Source organism: Bos grunniens, chromosome 12 (assembly GCF_055505025.1).
Source record: "Bos grunniens cultivar Pamir isolate PY7600 chromosome 12, Bosgru_T2T1.0, whole genome shotgun sequence".
Classification (NCBI taxonomy): domain Eukaryota; kingdom Metazoa; phylum Chordata; class Mammalia; order Artiodactyla; family Bovidae; genus Bos; species Bos grunniens.
The window spans coordinates 82,227,629-82,252,393 of record NC_141176.1 but is presented as its reverse complement, the minus strand read 5'-3'; the positions used below and the strand labels follow the sequence as shown (position 1 = coordinate 82,252,393).

The 24,765-nt window shown below is 43.9% G+C and overlaps 1 protein-coding gene across 50 annotated transcripts in view; it reads left to right on the top strand.

Moving 5' to 3' along the window:
- Positions 1-24,765, top strand: part of DOCK9 (dedicator of cytokinesis 9) — a 298,290-nt gene that overhangs the window by 93,030 nt on the left and 180,495 nt on the right. For 9 of the 50 annotated variants that reach the window (XM_086330398.1, XM_086330393.1, XM_086330378.1 and 6 more), the window contains exon 1: positions 19,409-19,835. The exons of 37 other annotated variants lie outside the window; for them this stretch is intronic. In XM_086330398.1, the coding sequence (XP_086186524.1) occupies positions 19,710-19,835 (126 nt within the window). In that variant the 5' untranslated portion in view covers positions 19,409-19,709. Of the gene's footprint in view, positions 1-19,408; positions 19,836-22,792; positions 22,899-24,765 lie in introns of those variants that run through there. 4 more of the 50 variants (XM_086330368.1, XM_086330360.1, XM_086330407.1 and 1 more) reach the window with 3 other exon arrangements.

Genomic DNA, 24,765 nt, shown 5'->3' with positions numbered 1-24,765 from the left:
GGAGTTTCAGCTTCAACATCAGTCCTTCCAGTGAACACCCAGGACTGATCTCCTTTAGGGTGGACTGGTTAGATCTCCTTGCAGTTCAAGGGACTCTCAAGAATCTTCTCCAACACCACAGTTCAAAAGCATCAATTCTTCGGTGCTCAGCTTTCTTTATAGTCCAACTCTCACATCCATACATGACTACTGGAAAAACCATAGCCTTGACTAGATAGACCTTGACTAGATGGACCAAAGTAATGTCTCTGCTTTTTAATATGCTGTCTAGGTTGGTCATAACTTTCCTTCCAAAGAGTAAGCGTCTTTTTAATTTCATGGCTGCAGTCACCACCTGCAGTGATTTTGGAACACAAGAAAACAAAGTCAGCCACTGTTTGCCCATCTGTTTGCCATGAAGTGATGGGACCAGATACCATGATCTTATTTTTCTGAATGTTGAGGTTTAAGCCAACTTTTTCACTCTCCTGTTTCACTTTCATCAAGAGGCTCTTTAGTTCTTCTTCACTTTCTGCCATAAGGGTGGTGTCATCTGCATTTTCTGCTTAAAACCCCTTAATGGCTTCCCGTGCAGCTCAGGCTAAGACACACAGTCTTTAATACACCTATCAGCCGATCTGTACTCTGCTCACCCCACTAGGCTGAGCCTGTGCTGCTCTCCCCCAGACCACCACGCTGAAGCTGAGTGGGCCATCTTTCAGTTCTCCAAACCCGCAAGCTCTTTTGTGTCTCAGCATCTTGGCACATGCTGTGCTATCCCCTCTCCCCAGCTTGCTCAGCCATTCTTTATTCAACTGCACTCTTCCTCTGGCCACAGCTCAAGAGTGTCTCCCTCAGAGAGGCTTATTTGAGCCCAGACTGGTTGAGCATCTTCTGCACTTCTCTCAGTGCGCTTATCACAGCTGCATGTAAACCAGCAGTTGTGTGGCTCATTACTTACTGGGTGATTCCATAGGGACCTCGGCACGAGTTTATAGAGACCTTGGACTGCCAGCACGTCTCACTGTTCCCCTTCCTCCCAGCCTGCTTTCCATTGCATGTGGTGAACCATAGTGATGTCATCACTTCAAATGGTGCCCCGGCATTAGCTTTACATTAAGGAACGCTATTAGTGGAATGCCCACAAGCAAAGCCCTTTCTGGGAAAAGATGTCTCTGTCATGGTGGGACTCTGGGTCCTCTGTGGCCCCATGACCTGCACATTGACCTGGCAGAGAGACTTCTAACAGTATGATTCAGACCTGGGGGATTTTTTTTTTTCCTTGTGTGTACATTTATTTGGAACACCTGGGTCATTTATACAATTTCCTGCTTGTGAAATGGTAGTAACCATATGTCCCTAACTTTTTAAAAGTTTTTCACTTGTCTACAGTTTAAACTGAATGCAAACATGAAACTTAATGTTTAATATTGTTTGGCTTCTAGAATGTACTGTTCTAAAACATAATGATCAAATATTTTAAACACAAAAAATTAGTTACCATATGTAAGGCCTGGGTTTTTAATAAGCATGTTTCTGATTTTTTTTCTAGAAGCCATACAAAAGAATGGAAGGAAAAGAAAAACTACCACTTTATATTAGGAGCACAATTAGGAGGAAAGAACAAAAATAATGAATTAATTGACCTTGATTAGGGACATGATTATTTATAACACGTATATATGGAGTGGAATGCTCACTTACTCAGTTGTGTTCAGCTGTTTGCGACCGCCAGGCTCCTCTGTCCATGGGATTCTCCAGGCAAGAATACTCAAGAGGGTAGCCATTTCCTTCTGCAGGGGATCTTCCCAACTTGGGGATTGAACCCGTGCCTCTTTCATTGGCAGGCAGATTCCTTACCACTGAGCCACCTGGGAAGCTCCACTCACAAATACGATTTTAAATGACATGATTCTATAAGGTGTGATTATGGGATGAATGCACTGAGCTCTCTGAGACTGCGTCCCTTGTGGCAGAAGGCCTTCTCCTTCTCCTCTTCCCCATCTCCCCCTGCTCCTCCTCACCCTCCGCCATGTATTATTAATCTAATTCTAACTGCACTGCGAGAAAACACTTCATAAACTGTTTTTTAACAAACTATTTTAAATCATCCCCCCCCCCCATACACACACACACAGATGATAACAAAGAGGCCTTTAGATCTTTAGATCACAAAGGGACCATTTCTATTTGAGCAAAGAATATGTTTTGCTGAAACAAAACTCTTCCTCCTTGTACTGTTAGAAAGAAAAACGCTTACTAAAATATTTTCCCCAGCATTTGTTTGGATACAGCACAAATAGCATGCCTGTTTCAGTATCTTGCACCTAGATGTCTGTTTTCACCATTTAATTTTTTAAAAAGTCATGTTGCCTGTATGAATAAACATCTGTGGTAGGAATGGGAATTTGGTATAGTCATAAACTAGGCTGTGATTCATAGAACCTGTTAACAGTGATATTAGAGGTTGTCTATCTCAGTGCCACACTTTGTAGCTACACGTAGGGCACCAATGAGTTGAGTGAGTTGGGGGCCGTCACTGTGTGTGTGTGTGCCCTGAATGGTGGGAAGGAGGGGCACTCAACACTCTACCACTGCAAGGGATTCCTGGTGAAGTCGTGTCCTCACAGTCCCTGCCCTCCCTAATCTAGCCCAAGCCCATCTGTCTTCCGTCATGGTATTTGTCAGTTCTGGTGGCTTCTCTCCCAGACACTTAGCCATTTGTATCTCACCAGGTTGAGCAGCACCTATTAAAATAATAGATACTCTTTGAATGTGAATTATGTATCTTTTCATGGGAACAAATTTTTGAAACTTCCACATGTAATCTCTCAAGGGTTTCTATAGAGTACATTGAAGGCAAATGTTATTCTGCTTATAGCACACACACAGCAATTACATGGCAGTTCAATTGTTTCTCGGGTCACAAAACAAAATTATAATAAAGGGGTGGTTGATCCAGAAATTATGATTTTGGAGTCTCATACCTGTCCATAATGGATAAATCACCATACTCGACCTCGGTCGTTTCCCCAGCAATTTTGTAGGTAATTGAAGTGTTAGGAGAGAAGAGTAATTATTTGTATTACTACATATGCTGTGAAAGGAAAAACTGTTGCTTTAAAGTTCTCATTGAGGCGGCAGAATTCACTCCTGACTGCTGAATGCAAGTCTCTGTTTTTCTTTTTCTCCCCCTTACTCCTTTCCTATGCCCTGTGATGCTTCTTCCCGAAAAGTCTTGCAGCTCCCCAAACACACCATGCTCTTCCAACCCTCCAAACCTTTCTGAACAGTGGTTTCTTTTCCCTTGAGTGCCTTTTGTTCTGTTCACAAAGTCTTGCTCCTTCTTTAAAGATGTTGGTTTTCAAGATATGTTGCGTGGGTTAGCAGCTTCAGCACACTTGGGAACGTGTCAGAGCTGCAGAGCCTCACCGGCCCTCCAGGTGCCTACACTGGACATTTTGGGGGCAGGAGAGAGAGATAGCAGCTCAGCGGAGGGTCTTGGGGGAGACCCTATGCTCTTAGAGGGCCAGCATGCACAGACAGACCTCCCTCCCCAGCTGGATCGTCCTTGAGAGGATTGGAAGAGGGCCCAGCAGTCTGTGCTCTAACAAGCTCTCTGAGTAGTTCTGACGTGATGGAGTTTGAGAATCACCACATTCAGACACCTTTCACATGGCACCTCGTCCAGAGGCTTGTCCTGAGAATTTTTGAGCAGGCAGTTGTCTCTTACGTTGAGATACTTTTTGTTAGTGTGTTAGTCAGGGAAGGCTAGCTGCGGTAACCAGATGGTAGTAGCTTAACAACAAGTTTACTTCTCACTTGCGACAGGCTCCCATTGGGTCTGCCTCACGTGGTCTTCCATGTGATGATTCAGAGCCTAGTTCCCTTATGTCCAGGGCTTCTCCCTTGCGCATGACCCCCTCACAGCTCTCTCCCTTATGTCCAGGGCTTCTCCCTTGCGCATGACCTCCTCACAGCTCTCTGTGTGGTCTGCGCTTTCAGTGGGCCTGTCGAGGAGAGAGCGAGCGAGCGAGCGAGCTGGGACTCTTGTGCACCATGTTTTATAACCGCACCTAGGCTCTGCTACCTCACTTTTCTGATATTCCTCAGCTAGAACCCAGTCACATAGTTTTCAGCCTGACTGCCAGACAAATTGGAAGGGTGGTCTTTTTTTTTACCCCAGGAAGGAGACACGGGATTGGGGAGCATCTGGTCCCCTTCTGTCCAGTCACAATACGATGCCAGCCATAGATGTCATTGTACATTTGCTAGTAACTGCATTTAAAAAAGTAAAAGGAAACAAATGAAATTAATTTTAATAATATATTTAATTTAATTTAGTATAATATCAGTATTATTCAGCATGTCAGCAATAAAAATTATGAATAAGATATTTTGTATTCTTTGTTTGTTTGTTTTTTCATCCAAAGCCTTTGAAATTTACGCTGAGAATTTATTTCCATTTGACTAACCAAATGTCAAATGCTCAATAGCCCGGTGTGACTAGTGGCTCTGCTATTCCTAGCGGATAGCACATTTCTAGCCAGTCCCTGCCACACTTGGTATGTAAGTTCCTCATTTGAATCCTTCCATCTTTCCTCTCCCACTGGACTGTGTTCCTTACGTCTCAGTCCTTGCACAGTGCTCTGTGGTTAAGAAATGCTTGTGAGTGGTTGAGCAGGCAGGAGATTTAATGCATGAATCAACTGAGTCATGAATGGACTAATGAGTAAATATGGGAGAGCATTCCACTTGGCTCTTGGAACTACTCTCATGAAAGTTCCTAAGAAGTTCTCTTTTGTGACAAGTGCTGGTTTGCACAGAGTCTGACAAGATTAGTGTCACAGCAGAAGAGTAAGCCCGGTTAGCTGGGGTGCTAGTATGTAGTACTGAATTGCAGGAACCTTGAACTGAGAGAACCTGATCGTCAGAAGGTTTGATGTCCTCATTGATGAGCATGTGTCCCTGAGACAAGTGGAGACTTGGAGCTGGCATGTTAGTTCCAGGGAGCTGGGTCTGCTGACACTTTCGGTTGATTTAACTCTACCGCAGTAAATATAAAGCCCTGTGTTTCTCCCCGAATTAGTGAACACATATCGTGGAACATGCTGCCATTATTTCAAAACGAGATGCTAGGAAAATTGTTAACATGGTCTCAGTTTAAAAATGCTGCTAAACAGAACCTCTTAAAGATTTTTTGTTTGTTTTACTACCTTTTCTTTAAGTCTCCAATCAGGAACTAGGAACGCTCATGTAAGTTTTATCAGTCTAGTGTACACATCTGAGATCCTACTGAGGAGGAAGACAGACAGGGGTACATTAGACAGCAGTATGGGATTAGGGTGTTTTGTTTTTTTGTTTTTGTTTTTTTCATTACTGCCCTAACTGCAGTGTGGAGGATACATATGGAGGATGTCACTTTGGCATCTTATTCCTCTGCAGCAGGAAGAAAGGAAATCCTTAGAAATGCACATTGCCTTTCTCTAAACAGATTGCTTCTAGTTAGCCGCCATCGTGGTCACAAATTTGAACTTGATTGAGTGCTTGTAACTGAGCTGGCAAATAAGGTATTAAGGAACTCTAGGCAACAAAACCCTAGGGGCTTGGTTTTGTTCTATATTCTCTTCAGGGAAGTATCCTGCTGAGCGCCCATTTCAGTGTGTGAGCATACCATTAAAACAACTGGAGAGATGCAGGGGGCTCTTGCTACTCTGGATGGCCTTTCTTATTGGCTTGGAGTTGAAAGACGTTTTATTTTGGCGGGGGTCGGGGAAGACGGGGCAAGGAAGGTGGATGAAGGGTGATTCTGGTGGAAGAGCCCACCCGCAAAGTTGTATTGAAATCCAGGTAAGTAGAAATGATCCATGGAAACCTGCCATGGCATTTCAGTAAGACTAAGGTGTGTGTTGTGGAGAAGGAAACAGTAACCCACTCCAGTGTTCTTGCTGGGAAAATACTGTGGACAGGGGAGCCTGGCGGGCCAGGTCCGTGGGGGTGCAGAGAGTTGGACACTACTTAGCAACTGAGCGCGAGCGCGAAAGTGTGTCCATCCCCTGGAGGACAGTGAAAGTTTTGGCCTCATCCCCGTCCTCTGCTTTCAGCTACATACAGTCATCTGTGTCATGCCTGTGAGAGATGCTAATATATCTGGGAACCCGTCCATGTTTCCTTGTATTGGATCTGGGCTTAAACATTGTGGGTGTTCTTCCTCTCTTTTGTGTTACTAAGATCAGTGACTCTCAGGCTGAGGTGAAAGCCTACAGCATTAAGTATTGCCTGGAGGACTTCCCTGGTCTCAGCTCAAGGCTCCAATTCAGCAGTTCTGGGTGGAGTCCTAGATCTGTATAACAGAGGTGAGCAGGCATCTGGCAGGTTAAGATCAGGAGGTAGTGGGGAACATTCCAGGTTGACAGACAGCGTTTCTGGAGGCATGGAGGTGAGGCGCGAGGAGGCAATACAGTCAGTGTTCCTGTTCCTAAGATTCGGGACGAGGGTGGTGAGGAGGGCAGGGGACAGCACAGTGGCTGTAGGTGGCTGTAGGTGAAGGGCAGTCATGGTTTAGCCCATGGAGAGACCATTCTGCCCTGGGAGCTGGATCTCAAAGGTGTACTGTCTGTTTCTTCTTTCGCTCCTTGGGGGGATTAACATGGGCAGAAAGTCTTTGCCCTCACATTCCCATCTTTCCTCACTCTATTCCATACTTTGAACTATTAGGTTTCACCTATGTGTGAACAATAAAATAAGAGGACAAAGATTTCAGTAGAGTGAGGTTTTGGCCCACATTGCCCCTATAGGGGCTTTCCAGAGGGCACTAGTGGTCAAGGACCTGTGTGCCAATGCTGGAGACACAAGAGATTGCAGTTTGATCCCTGGGTCAGGAAGATTCCCTGGAGAGGGAACTGGCAACCCACTCCAGTACACTTGCCTGGGAAATCCCATGGACAGAGGAGCCTGGTGGGCTACAGTCCATGGGGTCACACAGAGTTGGACATGACTAGGCATCTGGTCCCATCACTTCATGGGAAATAGATGGGGAAATAGTAGAAACAGTGTCAGACTTTATCTTTTTGGGCTCTAAAATCACTGCAGATGGTGACTGCAGCCATGAAATTAAAAGACACTTACTCCTTGGAAGAAAAGTTATGACCAACCTAGATAGCATATTGAAAAGCAGAGACATTACTTTGCCAACAAAGGTCTGTTTAGTCAAGGCTATGGTTTTTCCAGTAGTCATGTATGGATGCGAGAGTTGGACTGTGAAGAAAGCTGAGTGCTGAAGAATTGATGCTTTTGAACTGTGGTGTTGGAGAAGACTCTTGGGAGTCCCTTGGACTGCAAGGAGATCCAACCAGTCCATTCTAAAGGAGATCAGCTCTGGGTGTTCTTTGGAAGGAATGATGCTAAAGCTGAAACTCCAGTACTTTGGCCACCTCATACAAAGAGATGACTCATTGGAAAAGACTCTGATGCTGGGAAGGATTGGGGGCAGGAGGAGAAGGGGACGACAGAGGATGAGATGGCTGGATGGCATCACTGACTCGATGGACGTGAGTTTGAGTGAACTCTGAGAGTTGGTGATGGACAGGGAGGCCTGGCGTGCTGCGATTCATGGGGTCGCAAAGAGTTGGACACGTCTGAGCGACTGAACTAAACTGAACTGAAACTGACTTAGCACGGCATGGCCCCTTGAAGATGAAGTGAACACAGGAAGAAGAACTCACGTTGAGCTTGATTTCAAATTTCAAGTTGTGGATGATATCTGAAGGTCTGATCACTTGTAGACCAGTTTTAAAAGTAGGTGTTGATTTTATCTTTATGGTCAAGGCAAGTAAAAATGACCTCTTGTTAATCTGTTTAAAAGTAGTTTTACCACGTAGGACCTCTGTGACCTTGGACTGACCCCCTAAGTTCTGTGCCTCGGTTTCCTCGTCTATAAAGAAAGGGTTGGTGGAGGAATATACTGCTCATCGCACTGCCAGGCACCGAGTAAAACCATGCTGAGCAGAGCTGTACTGGAGCCTGAAGCAAAAGGAAAAAAAAGTCAGTAGTACTGATCTTATCTTTATTTCAAGTTGTGATTTGTTTATCATGGCTTTTTTGGAGGATATGAACTGTGATTTCATTTGAGTGTTTCATTAAATTTTACTTAATTACTGAGTTTTTAGTGCTGTCTTAAATTCTGTCCCTCAACTGAGTGTTCCACTTAACTCATCCCAGTCATGACCATGGAGGAAGTATTTATTTATGCATTAGCTACTTATTAGACATTATTTTAAAAGTTTCCCAAATAGGAATAAATGGCTTTAGAAATTTTAAATAATGTTTAGTTTAAAATAATTCATGCTTATTAAGGGAAGTCTAAAAAGTATAGATAAGTAGAAAGTAGGGAAGATGAAAGCCTTTGTTCCATATTTCAGACACAACTCTATCAACATTGAACTTCAGTTTTCATTTCTTGTTATCTTCCATCCTAATATTTTCAGGCCTCAGAAAACTCTGCAGTATTTTCTGTGGCTCCCTTAAGGAGATGTGTGTGTTCGAAAGGGAGGTCAAATTCGTTTGAAATAAAACTTAAAATATTTTGATCTACTTAATTATTAGGTTTAATGTTAATTTTGAAGCAGGGCTCCAAAGCATAGTAGCTATGTGAACTTAAGGTAAGTTATTTAGTTTATAAGAACCCCGGTTTCTCTAAAGAAAAATATCTCTTTATAGTGTTATTATTGTAAGGGTTGAATTGAACTGAATTAAACGAGTATGTATGCTGAATGCCTAGCACATAGGAGGGACTTGGGAATGTTCTCCTTGCCCCTCTCCTCCAGACCCCAAGGCCATTCATTCTCATTCCTTTCCACTTCTCTTCTGTATTGAAATTTCTGTGCGACAGTCACCTAAACAAATAAATAATCATTGACTTCTAGATATAGGTCTTGACAGAGCATAAATTGAAGCATGTGCCTGGAGAGTTCCCAAACGCTTCATGAAACACTGGAAGCCTCATTTATATTGTAGTTATTTAACCTGCTAGCTTTGAATCGACGGCGGGACTTTAAGACCTGGCCCCTCTTTGTGGAAAGGCCAGTGGGATAGTCGTAGCTACTTCTCAGAGCCTGATTACACGCCCCACCGCCACCCGCCTCACCCTCTCTCTTTCAGCAGTGCTTTTCCTGGAAGAGTGTTTTCCCTCGTGTGGGAGGGCAAAGCCGCAGCCCATTGTGTTGCGTGGGTCACATTTTAGGAATGTGACGAGTAGCACTGGCCTGTGCGGCAGCCTCAGCGAAGGACCAGAGGTGGCTGCAGCTCCGTCACCGTTCCGCCTCCACCACCGCCTTTGGTCTCCAGGCTGTGTGGTGTGTGCGTGTCGATTCAGTAGTGGGGAGAAAGGAAGCCCCAAAGCCTACCTTCCCTGACAGCTGCCCTCCTCACCTACCGTGTTTTTATCTCCACCTCCGGTTACTTTTATCTGTAGCTTATCTATGAAAGATTCATTGAGTTGAGTTATGTATTTTTACAAGTACTCGGGGGGAAACTTTGATTTGTCAGGATGTGTGGTTGTCCGGGAATAAGGTTTGAGCCCTGAAACCGCTGGCTTTGTTTTCTCTTCCTTGTCAGTCTCTTAAATTCACAAAGGAAATCAGTCACAATGAGCGCTCGTTTAGGCAGCAGGATGAGAAAGGATACATCATCTTCGCCGCTGATGAGTTTATCTTATGGAAAGGACGTAATCTGCTGCTGCTGCCAAAGAGGGGACTTCCCAGTCATTGTCAGGGGACTGCCATGACTGTCAACAATCATTATCTTTTCGTCGTCCAGTCGCTCAGTCATGTCAGGCTCTTTTGTGACCCCCACAGACTATAGCCCGCCAGGCTCCTCTGTCCATGGGATTCTTCAGGCAAGAATTCTGGAGTGAGTTGCCATTTCCTTCTCCAATGGATCCTTCTGATCCAGGGATCAGACCCAGGGATCGAACCTGCGTTTCCTGCTTGGCAGGAGGATTCTTTACCACTGAGCCGCATTGTCTTTTTAATGCAAGCTGAATTTGCCCAGATCTGCTGGATAGCTTTGCGGAGTTTCCTCAGGGTGGATTTGCCCCTTGAAGCCTGGGCGTGTTTCTGTTTTTGCAGAAGTCGGTATGCCGTGTTGGCTGGACCATTCTCTCTCCTTCCCCCAGGTTAGGGAGCTGATGGCCATGGACTGTGACACCTGGAGGGTAATCAGAGCCCTGTGGCCTCTCCAGCTTGTCGCTTTTCTGTCATGGACACATCAGGATGGTCCCAAACTTTCTACCTTCTAAACACTCATGGGACTGGCTTTAAGTAAATTAGCATACACAGATATTTTTATGAAACCTATAACCTCAGAGGGTGGCTCTTTGCATTTTTCATTATGTTCTTTTGAGAGGTGGATGGGGAGAAGTGAAAGAACGGATGTTCGTCTTCCATTTATAGCTGAATAAGGCATCTGAAGGGAAAACTCTAGTGCTTAGGGCTTTAAAAGAAGGTTTTGATTATCTTTTCTCACCAAGCACATATTCTCTGGCCTTTCACCTCAACATTTGTCACGTGGTGAGGAAAAGTTAGAAAATTCTACGTTGTGTGAACTCCCTTGGTGCTGGAGTTTGTGATAAATAAAGCCAAGGTGAGACAGTTTCACTGTTTGTTCTATAAGCACACATGTATGGATTATCTACTGTGCACACAGCACACAGCTGTTCCCCGCCACCGCCCTGGTGCTCAGAGCTGACGAGGGCATATGACACACCAGGCTAGGTCCAGCCCAGGTGGGGGCCACGGCGGCCCCGCTGTGGTAACTCAGGCCGGGAGTTTCATTTCCTGAGAAAAATCCCCACGTTATGTTTCCCTTGGCTTTGTAAGTTTCTATCTCTGAAACAAATCATTGACACCGCTGGCTGAATGATCATCATTGTGACCAAAACAAATAGTTCACATAAAAACTCTTCGTGTCCAGAGTATAAGAGCTCTATATCCAGCCCAGGGGGATCCTGATCCTTCAGTGAATCCATCTGATAAATGAGTTCTGAGTACATACCCTGTCTTAGGACCTGGGAATAGACCAGTACACAAAATAGACAAAAATTTCTGTCTTCCCAGAGCTGCTGCTTTTTTTAAAGTGGAGTTGGACAGACACTAAACAAATAAGGAAAACAAGAGTATAGAATGCCAGATGGTGACAGAGGCTGTGCAGGAGTGTAGGCAGGGAAGGGGGATGTCATGGGTGGAGGTGGGCTGTCTTCACAAGAAGCTTCTAGATCATTCGCGGCTGCTGGCAGTGTTCTGCGACAACAGTGGGACATGTCCGTTGTCCCCCTGGGTCTTGGGAGTGAGCGATGTCTAGCTCAGGTCATAATGGTGATCCCTGTCTTCCAGGTGAGGGAAGTGGGCCCCCAGAGTGGTGAAGTCACTGTCCTACATTCACAGAGCCAGTCCCAGAGAGTACCCTAAGCCTCCCCCGTCTAGAAATGGGAGGAGGACTCCACGCGTCTTTTTTTCTTCATCTGAAAACGGAGCCTTCTCTAGGGCCCCTTCCGCTGCCCCAGCACCGTGGGCTTACCCCAGACGTGGAGAGAGGGCAGTAGGCCTCCTCCCCTGCTTCTTCACCGTAGGACGTCCTTGTCTTCTGCCAGACTCTCAGCTCTGCCTCTGTTGGAAATGAGGCTCTGACACATTTAGACATAGATCCACCTTTTGATCTGTGTATTTCTCTTCCATGTGCTCTAGGGAAATATGATTCTGAAATGTGTATGTAACATCGTATTGGAGTGGTTTGTTGTTGTTCAGTCACTAAGTCGTGTCTGACTCTTTGCAACCCCACGGACTGCGGCACGCCAGGCTTCCCTGTCCTTCACTGTCTCCTGGGGCTTGCTCAAACTCATGTCCATGGAGTTGGTGATGCCATTCAACCATCTCCTCCTCTGTTGCCCCCATCTCCTCCTGCCTTCGCTAGAAGCTGCTCAGTGAAGGCTTCATCTGATGACCTGTTGCCTTACTTGGGTGTCAGTTGGGGCTTCCTTGGTGGCTTGATCTTGATCATTCAGCCAGATCCAGGGGATCTTCTCAACCCAGGGATCGAACCCAGTCTCCCTCAATGTTCTGGAGAAGGGAATGGCAACCCACTTCAGTATTCTTGCCTGGATAATCCCTGTGGAGAAAGGAGCCTGGAGGGCCACAGTCCATGGGCTCACAAAGAGTTGGACACGACCAAGCAACTAAGCACGCACAGGACATCAATCAGCAAATGAGTAAGATTGCAGGTGTTGACCCCGCTGATTGCCGTCTAGTGTCTGCTGATTTAACCATTTAGATTGCTTTACTGTCTCCTTCGGTCAAATTTAAACCTGCTCAAGAGCTTTGTGTCTTAAAACTTTGGTTGACTATCTGGCTCATCTCTCTGGACCTCAGTTTCCTTATTCTGTGAGTGGAGGATCTTCCCCTGGTCCCTTGTCTAAGAACTAGATAAACTCTAGGGGCTTCTCGGTAGAAATTACAGGAACACACAGTTTTGAATGTAGGTTTAGAAGGGTTCATGGACCATTTTCCTCCATATCCAGGCTTGGATGGATTCCAGGCTAATAAGAAACACTAGGCTAGATGATAACGTGCATCTCATTTTTTGTGATTATCTGATTAAATCTCTAATGACAAAAATCATCGTTGAGGTGAGCATCTAACTTCGTGAAAAGTGAAGTGAAAGTGTTAGTCTCTCCGTCGTGTCCGACTCTTTGCGACTCCATGGTCTGTCCATGGAATTCTCAGGCAATAATACTGGAGTGGGTTGCTGTTCCCTTCTCCAGGGATCAAACCCAGGTCTTCTGCATTGCAGGCAGGTTCTTTACCATCTAAGCTAACAGGGAAGCCCTATCAGATTTCATATCAGAATGTATTTCTTTGATATTAACTCTTCTAAGAGGCCCCGAGGGTGTGATTTAGCAGCCCTCCCTCCTCTCCGCTCCCACTTCCACCTGCCTGTTGTCGCCATGCCCCTCCTCTGTTGTAGCTGGCTGTTCAGCAGCCTGTTCCCACACCCGTCGTCTCTGGTCTTGTCCTGACCTCTGTTCTCTCGCTTCTATGCACCGTATTTTTGTTTCCTCAGGGGCAGATCGTATTCCCAACACTGTTTCTTTTCTTTGGCCAGCAAGCTGACCGGTAACAATACACTATGGAAATCTTTAGTCATTTGTTTCTTTTTGTAAGTTTTCTTAATAATTTTTTCTTTTGTTTCACTTTTTCCCATAAAGGAGAAATGGAGTGATTACTTCGGAGTACATATTTAATATGTATTTAAGTCTCCACTTCAAAGTATGTGTATATGTATATTTTTTATTATTGTTGTTCAGTCGCCAAGTCATGTCTGACTTCTTTGCAACCCCATGCACGGCAGCACTCCAGGCGTTTCCTGTCCCCCACCATCTCCCAGAGTTTGCCCAAGTTCATGTCCACGAACATGAACATGTTGGTGATGCCATCCAACCATCGCATCCTCTGTCGCCCACTTCTCCTTCTGCCAACCATCTCATCCTCTGTCACCCTCTCCTCCTGCCTTCAATCTTTCCCAGCTTCAGGGTCTTTACCAATGAGTCAGCTCTTCGCATCAAGTGGCCAAAGTATTGGAGCTTTAGCTTCAGCATCAGTCCTTCCAGTGAATATGAAGGATTCATTTCCTTTAGGATTGACTGGTATAAACACATGTTTTATATATTTAAATATACTTTACAAGTATACACACACACGTGCACACACATATACACACAACATACATATACACACATGTATACACACAACACACACATATACACACATATATACACATACACGCATACACATAAATGTATATACACACGTATACACACAATACATATACAAACATATATATATATATATAACCATACACACACACATATACACACAATATATATATATACACACAGAGATATATACACGTACACAGATATACACACACACAGAGATACACACATACACACATATATATGCACACACACATGTGTATATATATATATATGTTGCCTTTACAGTTAATTGTTATTTTGTAAATATTTTCCTGATTGGCCAAGAGCCTCTAATAGGAGAGTAAAAACAATTCTGTTGAGATAATTGATATTTATTCCTTGTACAGTCATTCTTTATATAGCTGCTGCTGCTGCTAAGTCGCTTCAGTTGTGTCTGACTCTGTGCGACCCCATAGACAGAAGCCCACCAGGCTCCCCCATCCCTGGGATTCTCCAGGCAAGAACACTGGAGTGGGTTGCCATTTCCTTCTCCAATGCATGAAAGTGAAAAGTGAAAGGGAAGTTGCTCAGTCGTGTCCGACTCTTGGCAACCCCATGGACTACAGCCCACCAGGCTCCTGCATCCATGGGACCTTCCAGGCAAGCTAGCTATAGCAAAATGCAGTCTCAAATTTTATATAATTCATTGCTAGAAACAAGTTTATTTACACTTCTTAAAGATTCAGTTATACTGTTTCCAAGGATACCTTGGTCTTAAAAAAATGTCTGGCAAGTTTTGCAGAATAACATTTTCTTAGCTGGGAGAAAGGAACACTTTAATTATTAGTAAATGACCCATTGGGGTTTAGCATATGAGCAGTTGAATGCTCCTGCCTTAATTTGGGCCACATGAAAATATTTGCATATTTTTACATCCACCAAATTTGTGCTTCAGGGCTAAAGATAATCAGTGACATAAAACTGACACAAGCATTCAGTTCAACCAATACGTTTTGAATGCTTGCAGAACCTCAGACCCTGGGGACTCAGCTCCTGTCCTCATGAATTTACAGGCTCACTGGAGAGTGCGGCACATACACCCTTGGTAAAAGGTAGACTGTGACAAGCTCCGAGATGGCAGTAAATGAAAGAGATGCCCAGAAGGTGCCAGAAGAGGAGCTAATGCATCCTGGGCAGGAGGAGCCAGGGGTTTTCCTAGGAAGGTGGCATTTAAACTGGGTCTTGAAGGTCGCGTAGGTGTCCTGTGGGTGAGAGGGTCCTTTATTCAATTTGCTGCTTTTCAGAATTTGATGGAACTTCATTGTACGGTGGGTGGGGGATGACAGGGTCTTTGGAGACTAAAGTTAGACTTCCTTATAGTAAATAATTACCCTTGGAAAATTCCTTAAATTTCCTATACAGTTTTCATGGTTTTTTTTTGTTTTGTACCCAACCTATATAATAATGTGTGTGTGTATTAAAATCTGAAAGCTGAAATCCATATATGGAAGCATCTATTTCATCTTATCTCTGGAATGTTCCTATTTTGCCATGGGTTTTCCTCCATTCCCATTCTGTTTTAATAATAAAACTCTATACCCTTAATGCACGCTTTTTTGGCGGGGAGGAGGAATTGTCAGTATATAGATGATATTTACCTATTTCCATTTTTTAAATTTATTTTTTAATTGGAGGAAAATTACTTTGTAATGTGTTGGCTTCTGCTGTACAGCAACACAAATCAGCCGTAATTATACATATATCACCTCCTCCTTTATTGCATGTTAATAGATGTATGTGTTATTATAAGAGTTAAACTGGTTAATGTGTGAAAGAACTTGAGATTGCTAGTGTCTGAAGGTTGATAAATATTTGTGGATTTGAATCCAGAGGTCCAGCATATACCTTCCCTTTGAAATATTGTAAAGGAAAACTTGACCACATACTTCCTGTCCTTCTATGATGGCATTTCCTCTTGTGGCTGCTCTGACCAGATGTCGTTCTCTTGTCCTCAGACACCGATTTCATGAAGCGCTTAGAGAAACCACATCCTACTTGTTGGTTTAGGTTTAGACCTCAGTGCTGTACCGTGTGACCCCTTGACAGGCAGACATACTGATACTAGTGTGTGTTAAATGAGCAGAATCAAACAAGGGCCTCTTACGTTGCCTGGGAAGTTAGGTAGCAGGAAGGGCGACAGTAGTATCTCCACTCCTCTAAGTCCTGAGAATTTCCTTCCTTCATAAATTAGACCCCCTCGAAAGTGACAGACCAGACCAGTGTCTTGCTCTCAGAATTGCTTTCCTTTATCTGGATTTAGGTATAATGCTCTGAGTTGGTGGTGAGAAAGCTGTGTGAATTTCGCTGCTGCATTTCCTGTGAACATGCTGGGCACCTTATCTAGACACTGATCAGTTCTCTTCTATGTAAATTTCTCTGTGAGAAACTAGAAAAATGTACTTGCCTTATAGCTTGGTATGTTTTTCCTTTTGAGGATGTGAATTATGGAACCGATTATGTTTGCCTTTGTATCTTGACTACCTAGAAGCCTAGAACCAATTCATAGTTTTTTCCTTGATTACAAAAGAAATATAAAATTCACAGCTAAAGTTGTGAAAAGTAGAAAGATTTCAAGAAGATGCCTGGATCAACGCAGAACACAAGGGGATCAAGACAGCTATTGGAAGACAGTTGTCATAACCAAACAGCAAAGAGGGAAGGGCAGTGGGTTTTAAATTGCTGAAGCACTTTGTTATGTGCTGTAGCAACGCTGCTGGCGAAATTGTCATTTTTGATTACGCTGCTGAAGTCCTGAATTTAAGACTAAGGTTAATTTCTTCAGATTGGAACAGCAACAGCAACAATAATAGTTACCATTACATGAGCACCTGCTATGTAACAGGCGCTGTGCTGTGCTGTTTTTACACTTTTGCCTCTTCACTGAAATGATCTCAATTGGATTAAACCCAGATGTTGCCTTTATCTTTAATTGCTGGTCAGTAGCTTTTACCTGTTTGTGCTCTCTAGCAGTTGGCATAGTTGCAATAGACAACTGATTCTACATAGCATCATGCTGACGAGTGTGTCCGTTGCATCTATAATGCACTATGTGACCTTCTGCACATAAAGCAACCTTTCTGGCCATCAGTTTCCTCATCTGTAAAATGGGAATAATCATGTTTCCTGTTTCACAAGGTTGTTAAAGGACTTTCCAGTTGGCTCAGTGATAAAGAATCTGCCTGCTAAGCAGGAGATTCTGGTTCAATCTCTGGGGTCTGGAAGATTCCCTGGAGAGGGAAATGGCAACCCACTCCAGTATTCTTGCCTGGAGAATTCCATGGAGAGAGGAGCCTGGTGGGCTGTAGTCCATGGGGTCACAAAGAGTTTGACACAACTTAGCGACTAAAGAACAAGAGCAACAACAAGGGTTGTTATAATGATTAAATAAATCACCTCTGCAGGTCTGGGGACACAGCACTTAACAGTGTTCATAAAATAAATAACCTTGTAAGTTCCTTTTCATTGCTTACAGAATGTCAGGGTATTTTGACCCGTTAAATAGGATAGCATTTCTCTCCTTAAAGTCTAGAACTTCTGGTGGCCTACTCTCCTTCCCTGGTGGCTCAGAGGTTAAAGCGTCTGCCTGGAATGAGGGAGACCTGGGTTCAACCCCTGGGTCAGGAAGATCCCCTGGAGAAGGAAATGGCAACGCACTCCAGTACTCCTGCCTGGAGAATCCCATGGAGGGAGGAGCCTGGTAGGCTACAGTCCATGGGGTCGCAAAGAGTCAGACACGACTGAGCAACTTCACTTTCTGGTGGCCTAATGATGATGGGAATTTGAGGAAGAATTGGGCTTTTTTGAACTCTTTGAGACATTTCAAAAAGGTTTTCAGTTGTTGGTTATGATGTGTTTTTAGCTTCCCTGGTGGCTCAGATGGTAATGAATCTGCCTGTAATGCAGGAGACCCAGGTTCGATCTCTGGGTGGGGAAGATCCCCTGGAGAAGGGAATGGCAACCCACTGCCAGTATTCTTGCCTGGAAAATTCCATGGACAGAGAAGCATGGTGGGCTACAGTCCCTGGGGTCGGAAAGAGTCCGACACAACCGAGCGACCTGCACGTCACACTTACCCATGTGCTTTACTGCGGTTCGGCTTGTCTGTTTAGTGCTTATGGCTTGCCTCCTCTAGTTTAGAGAACGTCTGTAAGTTTTGATTTAACCATTATTCCAAATCTATATTTATGTAACTGAGGTTCTTTTTTTTTTTTTTTTTCTATCCTCTTGTAACCTTACAAAGAGAGATTTTAAAAATTCACAGATTGTATTTATTTTGGAGCACAGATATGGTGAGTTCTATTACCCTGAAAGATTACCCAAGATTGAGAAATTGAGTAGTTTAAAAAAAATTATTATAGAGACTACTTTTTTTTTTTTTTTTAATGGATTCATAGAACCTTTGTGACTCATTACTCAGTGCTATCCACACTGAGAAAGATTCCTGAAATTTGGGTGGCAGAGACTGGGGCAACCTCCTCAGGCCCTGGTGAGAGGATGAACGTGCGGACATAGGGTGCCATCTGGGCTCCCCTGCTGCCCCCGGGGGACCCTGCCGGCCTCAGTCACTTGGCTGGGGACGAGGAGACTTGTGCCTGTATCTTAAACAGCAGCTTCTGTGTTTTCCTGGGTATAGGTACCTGTATACCTCGTGGCACCTGCTGTTGTTAGTGATACCTTGTTCCATTGTTTACATGTTACTACTACCGCTGCTATCATTTACTGTTACTAAATTCTCCCCAGTCTCAATGAAATAAGCAGAATAACTAATTGGGAGAAGCTCTACAGCATTCCAGGAAGTACAGGTAAATACTTAATCCCATCTTATGCTCATTTTCGCATGTAGTTTATTAATAAATCTGTTAACGCTTTTGGTTTTTCCTGAGATGATTTTAAAACGATCTAAAAATTACTCCACTATTAATGCGAGGAAATAATGAAAATAGGAGGCTTTTGGGGAAACACGTTAAGTGCTGTCACCGCTGAACCATGGATGGTGACCTAGCTACTTTCCTGTGCTTCTGTGTAAATCCCTGTTAACTGTATGAGTCTGTCCTTCACGATGTCTATTCATCTTGCCTTCTCAGCTTGTTCTGACACTCCTGGAAGGTGAATTCCCTCTCCTCTGCCTTACCTTTTCACCGCGATCCTCTCGGTACCTAGTACCAGACGCATTACCAGGTGGTACCCACATAACCCTTGATGGATCTAAGGTGATATTCTGTTTAATAAAAGCATTTACTATGATATGTGGAATCTCATGAAAATATGTAATGACCTCGCCTTTTGTCTAGTATAAAATAGTAGATAAATTAAGTTTGCCCTGCCAGGGGCTGTCATGCAGCAAGAGAGTCTCCCCTTCTGCCTGCCTGTGTGGGGTGCTGGCTACAGGAATCCCTCCTGGTTGCCCCTCCCTGCTTTGATCATCAGCCAAGCATTTGGTGTTTAGCTATAACATGAAGGAGAGCCTCCTGAAACTGTAAGAATCTGAGAACAGCCAGATGACCTGGCTTTTCTTCAGCTCCCGACATGGAGTGATTACGAAGGAGTCTCACGGTGACTGGTTTGCTTTTCCACACTGCACTGTTTTGATTGGGGTCCATGTGGCCCACGCCGCGTGGAGCAGACACAATGAGGCTGGTCTTCACGGGAGAGGCAGTGCACTGTGCATTGTACAGTTCGGGGTTTGTTTTCCTCTGGCCGGGCGAGTGGGAACCTCCCATTTTCCGAGCAGTAGTAACACCCCTGGAGGCTGGCCCTCCCACCCTGGCGGGATCCGCAGACCCAGCCGGCGGGGCTGACCACTTGTGCCTGGGAAGGCAGCTTCCTTTCCGTCCTCCGGCCCCTGGCATGCGTGTGCCTCGCCCGGCCAAGGACTCGCAGCTGTCTCAGTTGCAGACTCTGTGACTTGCGTTCTCAGCCGAGGATGCAGGCTGATAAATGCAGGACAAGTAGCCGAAGTGTCAAAAAGGAGCTGGTGATCGAGTCCCCGCTGCGGTGCAGGGATGCAGCCCAGGGCGAGGTGGAAGCAGAGAGCCCGGGGCCCGTGCTGGTAAGAGGGGCCGGTCCCCGGGGCTTCTGCTGTCTCCCCGACGCTGTGCTTTCATCGCCTGTGCGCGCTTTGTGCCTTCTGGCCCTTCGGTTTGATTCTAAACTTGCCTGTCTCCGGCGAGCTCTCTTCTCTGTCTCCTCCTTTAGATTTGACTTGGGTTCCACTTTGATTCTTCTTTGGGAGGAAAGATAGGTTGATGTCCTGTGGGTGAAGGTGGTTTCCAAGAGGCTTCTTTGTATATACAACAACTACATATTGTTCAAAATTGTCTCACTTCGCTGCACTGTTGCCATATGTAAACCTGGAAGGCACACTGGAATTGCCTTTTATAGCATTGAAAACGATGCCCTTTGCAGAATTAAAACTTGTTCACATTATGTGTTTGTGAAAATTAGGATGGTAACGTGGGGGTGTGGTTTAAGGAACCTAGCTACTGAACTTAAATGTGTCCTCACCCCTTTTAGGAAGTTTGCCTTGAATTGAACAAAGTAAGAAATAGCCTGTGCTTAGAAACCAGTTGCTAGAAAAGTTTCTATTCTTAACATTAGCTAAACTCAGAGCAGTCTGGATAAATTCAAGTGCCTCAGTAGACTTTGTAAGGGCAGAATGTGAAAAATGGTTTTGTTGTTAGCATCAATGAGTAGGTTGTGCTTCTCTCTCGGAATTTCTTCAGTACAATAAAGGCACATAACTTTTAAAGCAAACTGCAGAAAGCCATCAACATGCACATGGGAGGGGACAATTAAGCCTTTCAAATGATCTGTTAAAGGGATTGTTACACTCATATGTAGCAATTTTACATAGTGATTTTTTTTTTTAAATATCAAGGTTCATTTGCTGTTATAAAGTGTTGGGTTAATTAATTTATTTTTCAGTTAATGTTTTTAAGAATCTAAACCTAAACTTCTCTGTAATGGATTTGACTTGAATTAAATCGCCTTTGATCTGTGAGACAGCCATATATTGTACTGCCTTCAAAATTATGTTGCTAATCCGGAACTGAGAGAGTAAAGGGTAAGGGGCTTTCTGGATATAGGTTTTCATCTGAGAGATTTAGGCCCCCCTAACCCCAACATTGTTTAAAGATGTTTTTCGTTATCTTGGATTCCTTTCTGCTAGCACAATAGTTCATTTATCCATTGAGAAGCATGAGCTGCTTACATGCGGTAATAGATTAAACCGGTTAAAGCTCCCAGCTGATGTCGCTTGTGATTTCTTGGAGGAAGTTGTGTGGTTTGGGTTCCCTTGTGAATATTCTTAAAAATCTTTTGTCAGTGATTCTCCAGATGTGTAGAAATATTTGTCCAGAAGATTAAATACACTGTAGAAAGATGCTCTGTGATTTTTTTTTTTTTTGAATCACCCTAGTGACTTTTAAAAAATTTGTTTCTCTTTCTTGTGCTCAAAATTAAAAGAAATTCAGCCACTCACGTCCCAGTTATTTGTCTAGGTCGAATCTCACCCCAGGCAGTTCCAGGGGGAGTTTGTTCTCCGCTGTAATGGATAAGGCTGGGCCGGCTGCGGCTGCACCTGGTAGGGGTGCTCGTGGGGGACCCAGAAGCTCCTGGGAGCGTGGGGAGCTCTGGCTGTACACCTGCGGAGAGGTGTGAGGGGGACGAGAAGGCAGAGAAGGAAGCAGTTCTTGTCTGATAGTGTTTCTCTCTCGCATTGTGGTGAACAAGATAGAAAGAGCTACCACAGATAAGAGAAGCAAGGATACTTAAGCAGAGCTTCTGCCCTAGGCAGATCTCCTTACCTGTGATTCTCGCTGCCCTCGACAAATGAGCATTCAACACACTGCTAGGAGTGCAGCTTTTCTCCAAGACGAGTTTTTAAGAGTTACACAGCACAACCTCGAGATCTGTGTGCTTTGGCACCACTCATTATTATTATGTCAGTAGCTCGCTTGCTTGTTGAGAATCCCCAAGTCTGTAATGTTTAAATGTAAGTAACTTATTTTATTCAAGAGGTAGAATCTTGAAATCAAGTTTCACCAGTTTTTGTTATGTATACAATCAGTGCTCGGGGAAAATATGACATAGTTTAGAAAGCCAAAAAATAATTAATGCATATAATTAGAAATAGGGATAGTATAAAATAGGGAAATGTAAAGTGTCCTTACCTTTGATTTCCAAAAGTGCCCACAGTTAATTACTTGGTAAATAACTTTCTCCCATGCATGTGAAAATATAACTTATTGTATGTCTTTGGAAAATGTATGCTACTGTAAACTTCTGCATTAGTTTTCTCCCAGAACATATCAAGAACATCTTTCTTTGTCACCATGTATAGATATATGCCATTATTTTTAATGGCTGTACCATAATTTGATTGTTTCCAGTTTTGGCCACTAGTACAGTGTGTGATCTTTGAGAAATGACCCTGTGGCCTGTGAGTGACTAGCAGTGAATGTACTGGTAAATGTTTCTGAAAGCACTTATGCCAGTGAGAAGAAGCCCTTTTCCTGTAAAACTTCTATCAGAAGTTAATGCCTCTTTCGCCTCTGCCAGGGCAACAGTTAAGTCTCCCTTAGCCATGGCTACTTGTTCCGTGCTGGGTAGAGTCAGTGTTTCTATTCTAAAAGAAGTACGTGTTCAGAGGCTGTAAGGTTCAACGAACAGGCATCTACGCAGGTGGGTCTTGTCCCTTCATTGTGACCGTAGCTGGGGAGGAAGTGCATGGTGAAGTTTCCCCATTCCTCTCCAGGCTTACTGCCAACCCCATGGAAAAATGACTCTGTGGGCTTTGAGTGACTAAGAGGGGAACAATCAGGATACTTTTGATGTCTACAAGTTAGTTACCCCGCTGACATTTGAATACCTATTTTTGCTCCCCAAACTCTAATGCAATTCCTGGAAATAATTTATTCTAATTGTTACGGCTCAACAATTTAGAGGAAAAGGGTGTGGCATCAGAGACTCGGGACTGACTGGGGCCTATGTCCTGGTGTTGCCCTTGCATTGCTCACTTTCAAGAGGCAGGTAAGGACCGCAGATCAAGTCTTGGGGAATTCTGAAGGTTGAAAGATGTGAAGATGGAGAGAGCTGCATTTTCACATGTTAGGTAAACTTGTTAGGTATTTTTGTTGTTGTTGTTGTTGTTGTTAGGTATTTTTAAAGCAGTATCTTTTTAGAAACAACTGTTTAATTTTTGATATTTTTCTTTTTAAAGAAATACTTATAATTTATTTGTGCATTTGTTTATTGGCTGTGCGGCATGCTGAATCTTAGTTCCCAGACCAGGGATTGGACCTGTGCCCTCTGCAGTGGAAGTGCAGAGTCCTAACCACTGGAGGGCCAGGGAATCCCCAGTTTTTGATATTTTTCTGGGATCTTCAAGTGTTCAACACTGAATCTGAGTTCTTATTTTACTATTTTAAAGAACAAGTGGTTAGTAAATGACCATATGAGAAGGCAGCACATGTACCCATGTAGAAAGAAATAGGAGACTGGGCTTCTTATTAAGTCAGTGTATTACCTGGGGAGGCCTTTTCTTCCATAAGTTCTATTTACTCTAGAACTAGCAGAAGCGAATTAAGATACAAACCCTGAAGGATAAGCTTATGGGTAATGTTCATGTTGTTGTCAGTATCCTGTAAGACTTTAGCATATTATGATTGAGTTAATTAATTTATATTTGTAAAGCCCTCTGCCCTCCATGTTTTTCTGCATCCTTATAGACACCTTTAGAAATAATTAATTAATTATATTACATTGATATTATTCAGTAGGTAGTTTTTTTTTTTTTTTTTTAATATACTGAGTGGTGAAGGAAGGAAATTCCTGCAAGCTCTGTGTAATGACATATTCCCAGGTGACCAAAAAAAAAAACCAGGACGTTTTCCTTATTCAGAGCCACCAGCCTTCACTGTGCTCCTCTGTTTCCCCTTCACTTGTCTTTGTTCATTCAGCCACCTTTTTAAGAACCGAGATTTGCAATCGTACTGGGTAGTGCAGGGATACAGAGGGGAGCGAGACCCCCTTCTTCTCCCCAAGCAGCGCGGCGTGGGCAATGAGGGGCTTCTTTCCTCAGGAATGCTGTTCCCCTGGTATTTTTTTAGGCCCAGCAAGTGTCAGTCTCACCCATCCTTTTCCACTCAGGCAGACAACGCTTAAGTCATCTTGGTCATGGGCTCCAACAAGGACGCGTTCTGTGTTTTTAGCACCTAAAGCAGGCGTAGCCCTGCTTTACTGAGGGCATGGGGACCCTATCGTTTGTGTGCGCAGTCTGTGTGAATGAGGCCCCGCTGTGGCACCTGTACTTTGGGGGGCAGTTGCTGGGAGGAATCTTTGGCAAGTGGATGCTTCTCTTGCCCTAGAGAAGCGGCTTCCACAGCTCCCGTCACTGTGTCCTTGGAGCTCTGGGCCTCTCCCAACTTCCAGGAGGCTTGCTCGTTTCTTTTCTCATGTGTGTCAGTGACATGGAGGCAGTGGCTAGGCACTGTTGTTTATAACAAGGTACTGGCAGTTGCACTGTTTTTTTTTTTCCGATGTAAAAACAAAAATAGAAATATTTATATAGTGTCTTGCTTTGTGCCAGAAACTGTTTTAAACCTATTAAATATGTTATGTCAATTCATCCTCCAAGATTATTAGTCTTTTTTACAGATGAGGAGGCTGAGCCCAGAGAGGTAACCTACAAAAAATTGTACTTTTAGGAAGTGACAGAGCCAGCTTTAAGGTGCCAGTCAGGTTTTCCAGAACCCATACCTGAACACATATGTACGATTCATTACCAAAAACCAATGTATTCCTTATGCTTGAAGTTGGGATTATAAAGAAAAAAGAGAAGTTCCAAACTCCCTACCCTTAAGAAATTTAAAGCTGGTTAGAGAAAGGCCAATTTCTAAGTGGCAAAACGACAGCAGTTGAACAGCACAGACAGACGAAGAGGAGGATGGTCATGGCTAAACGAGTTGGAAACGTGAACA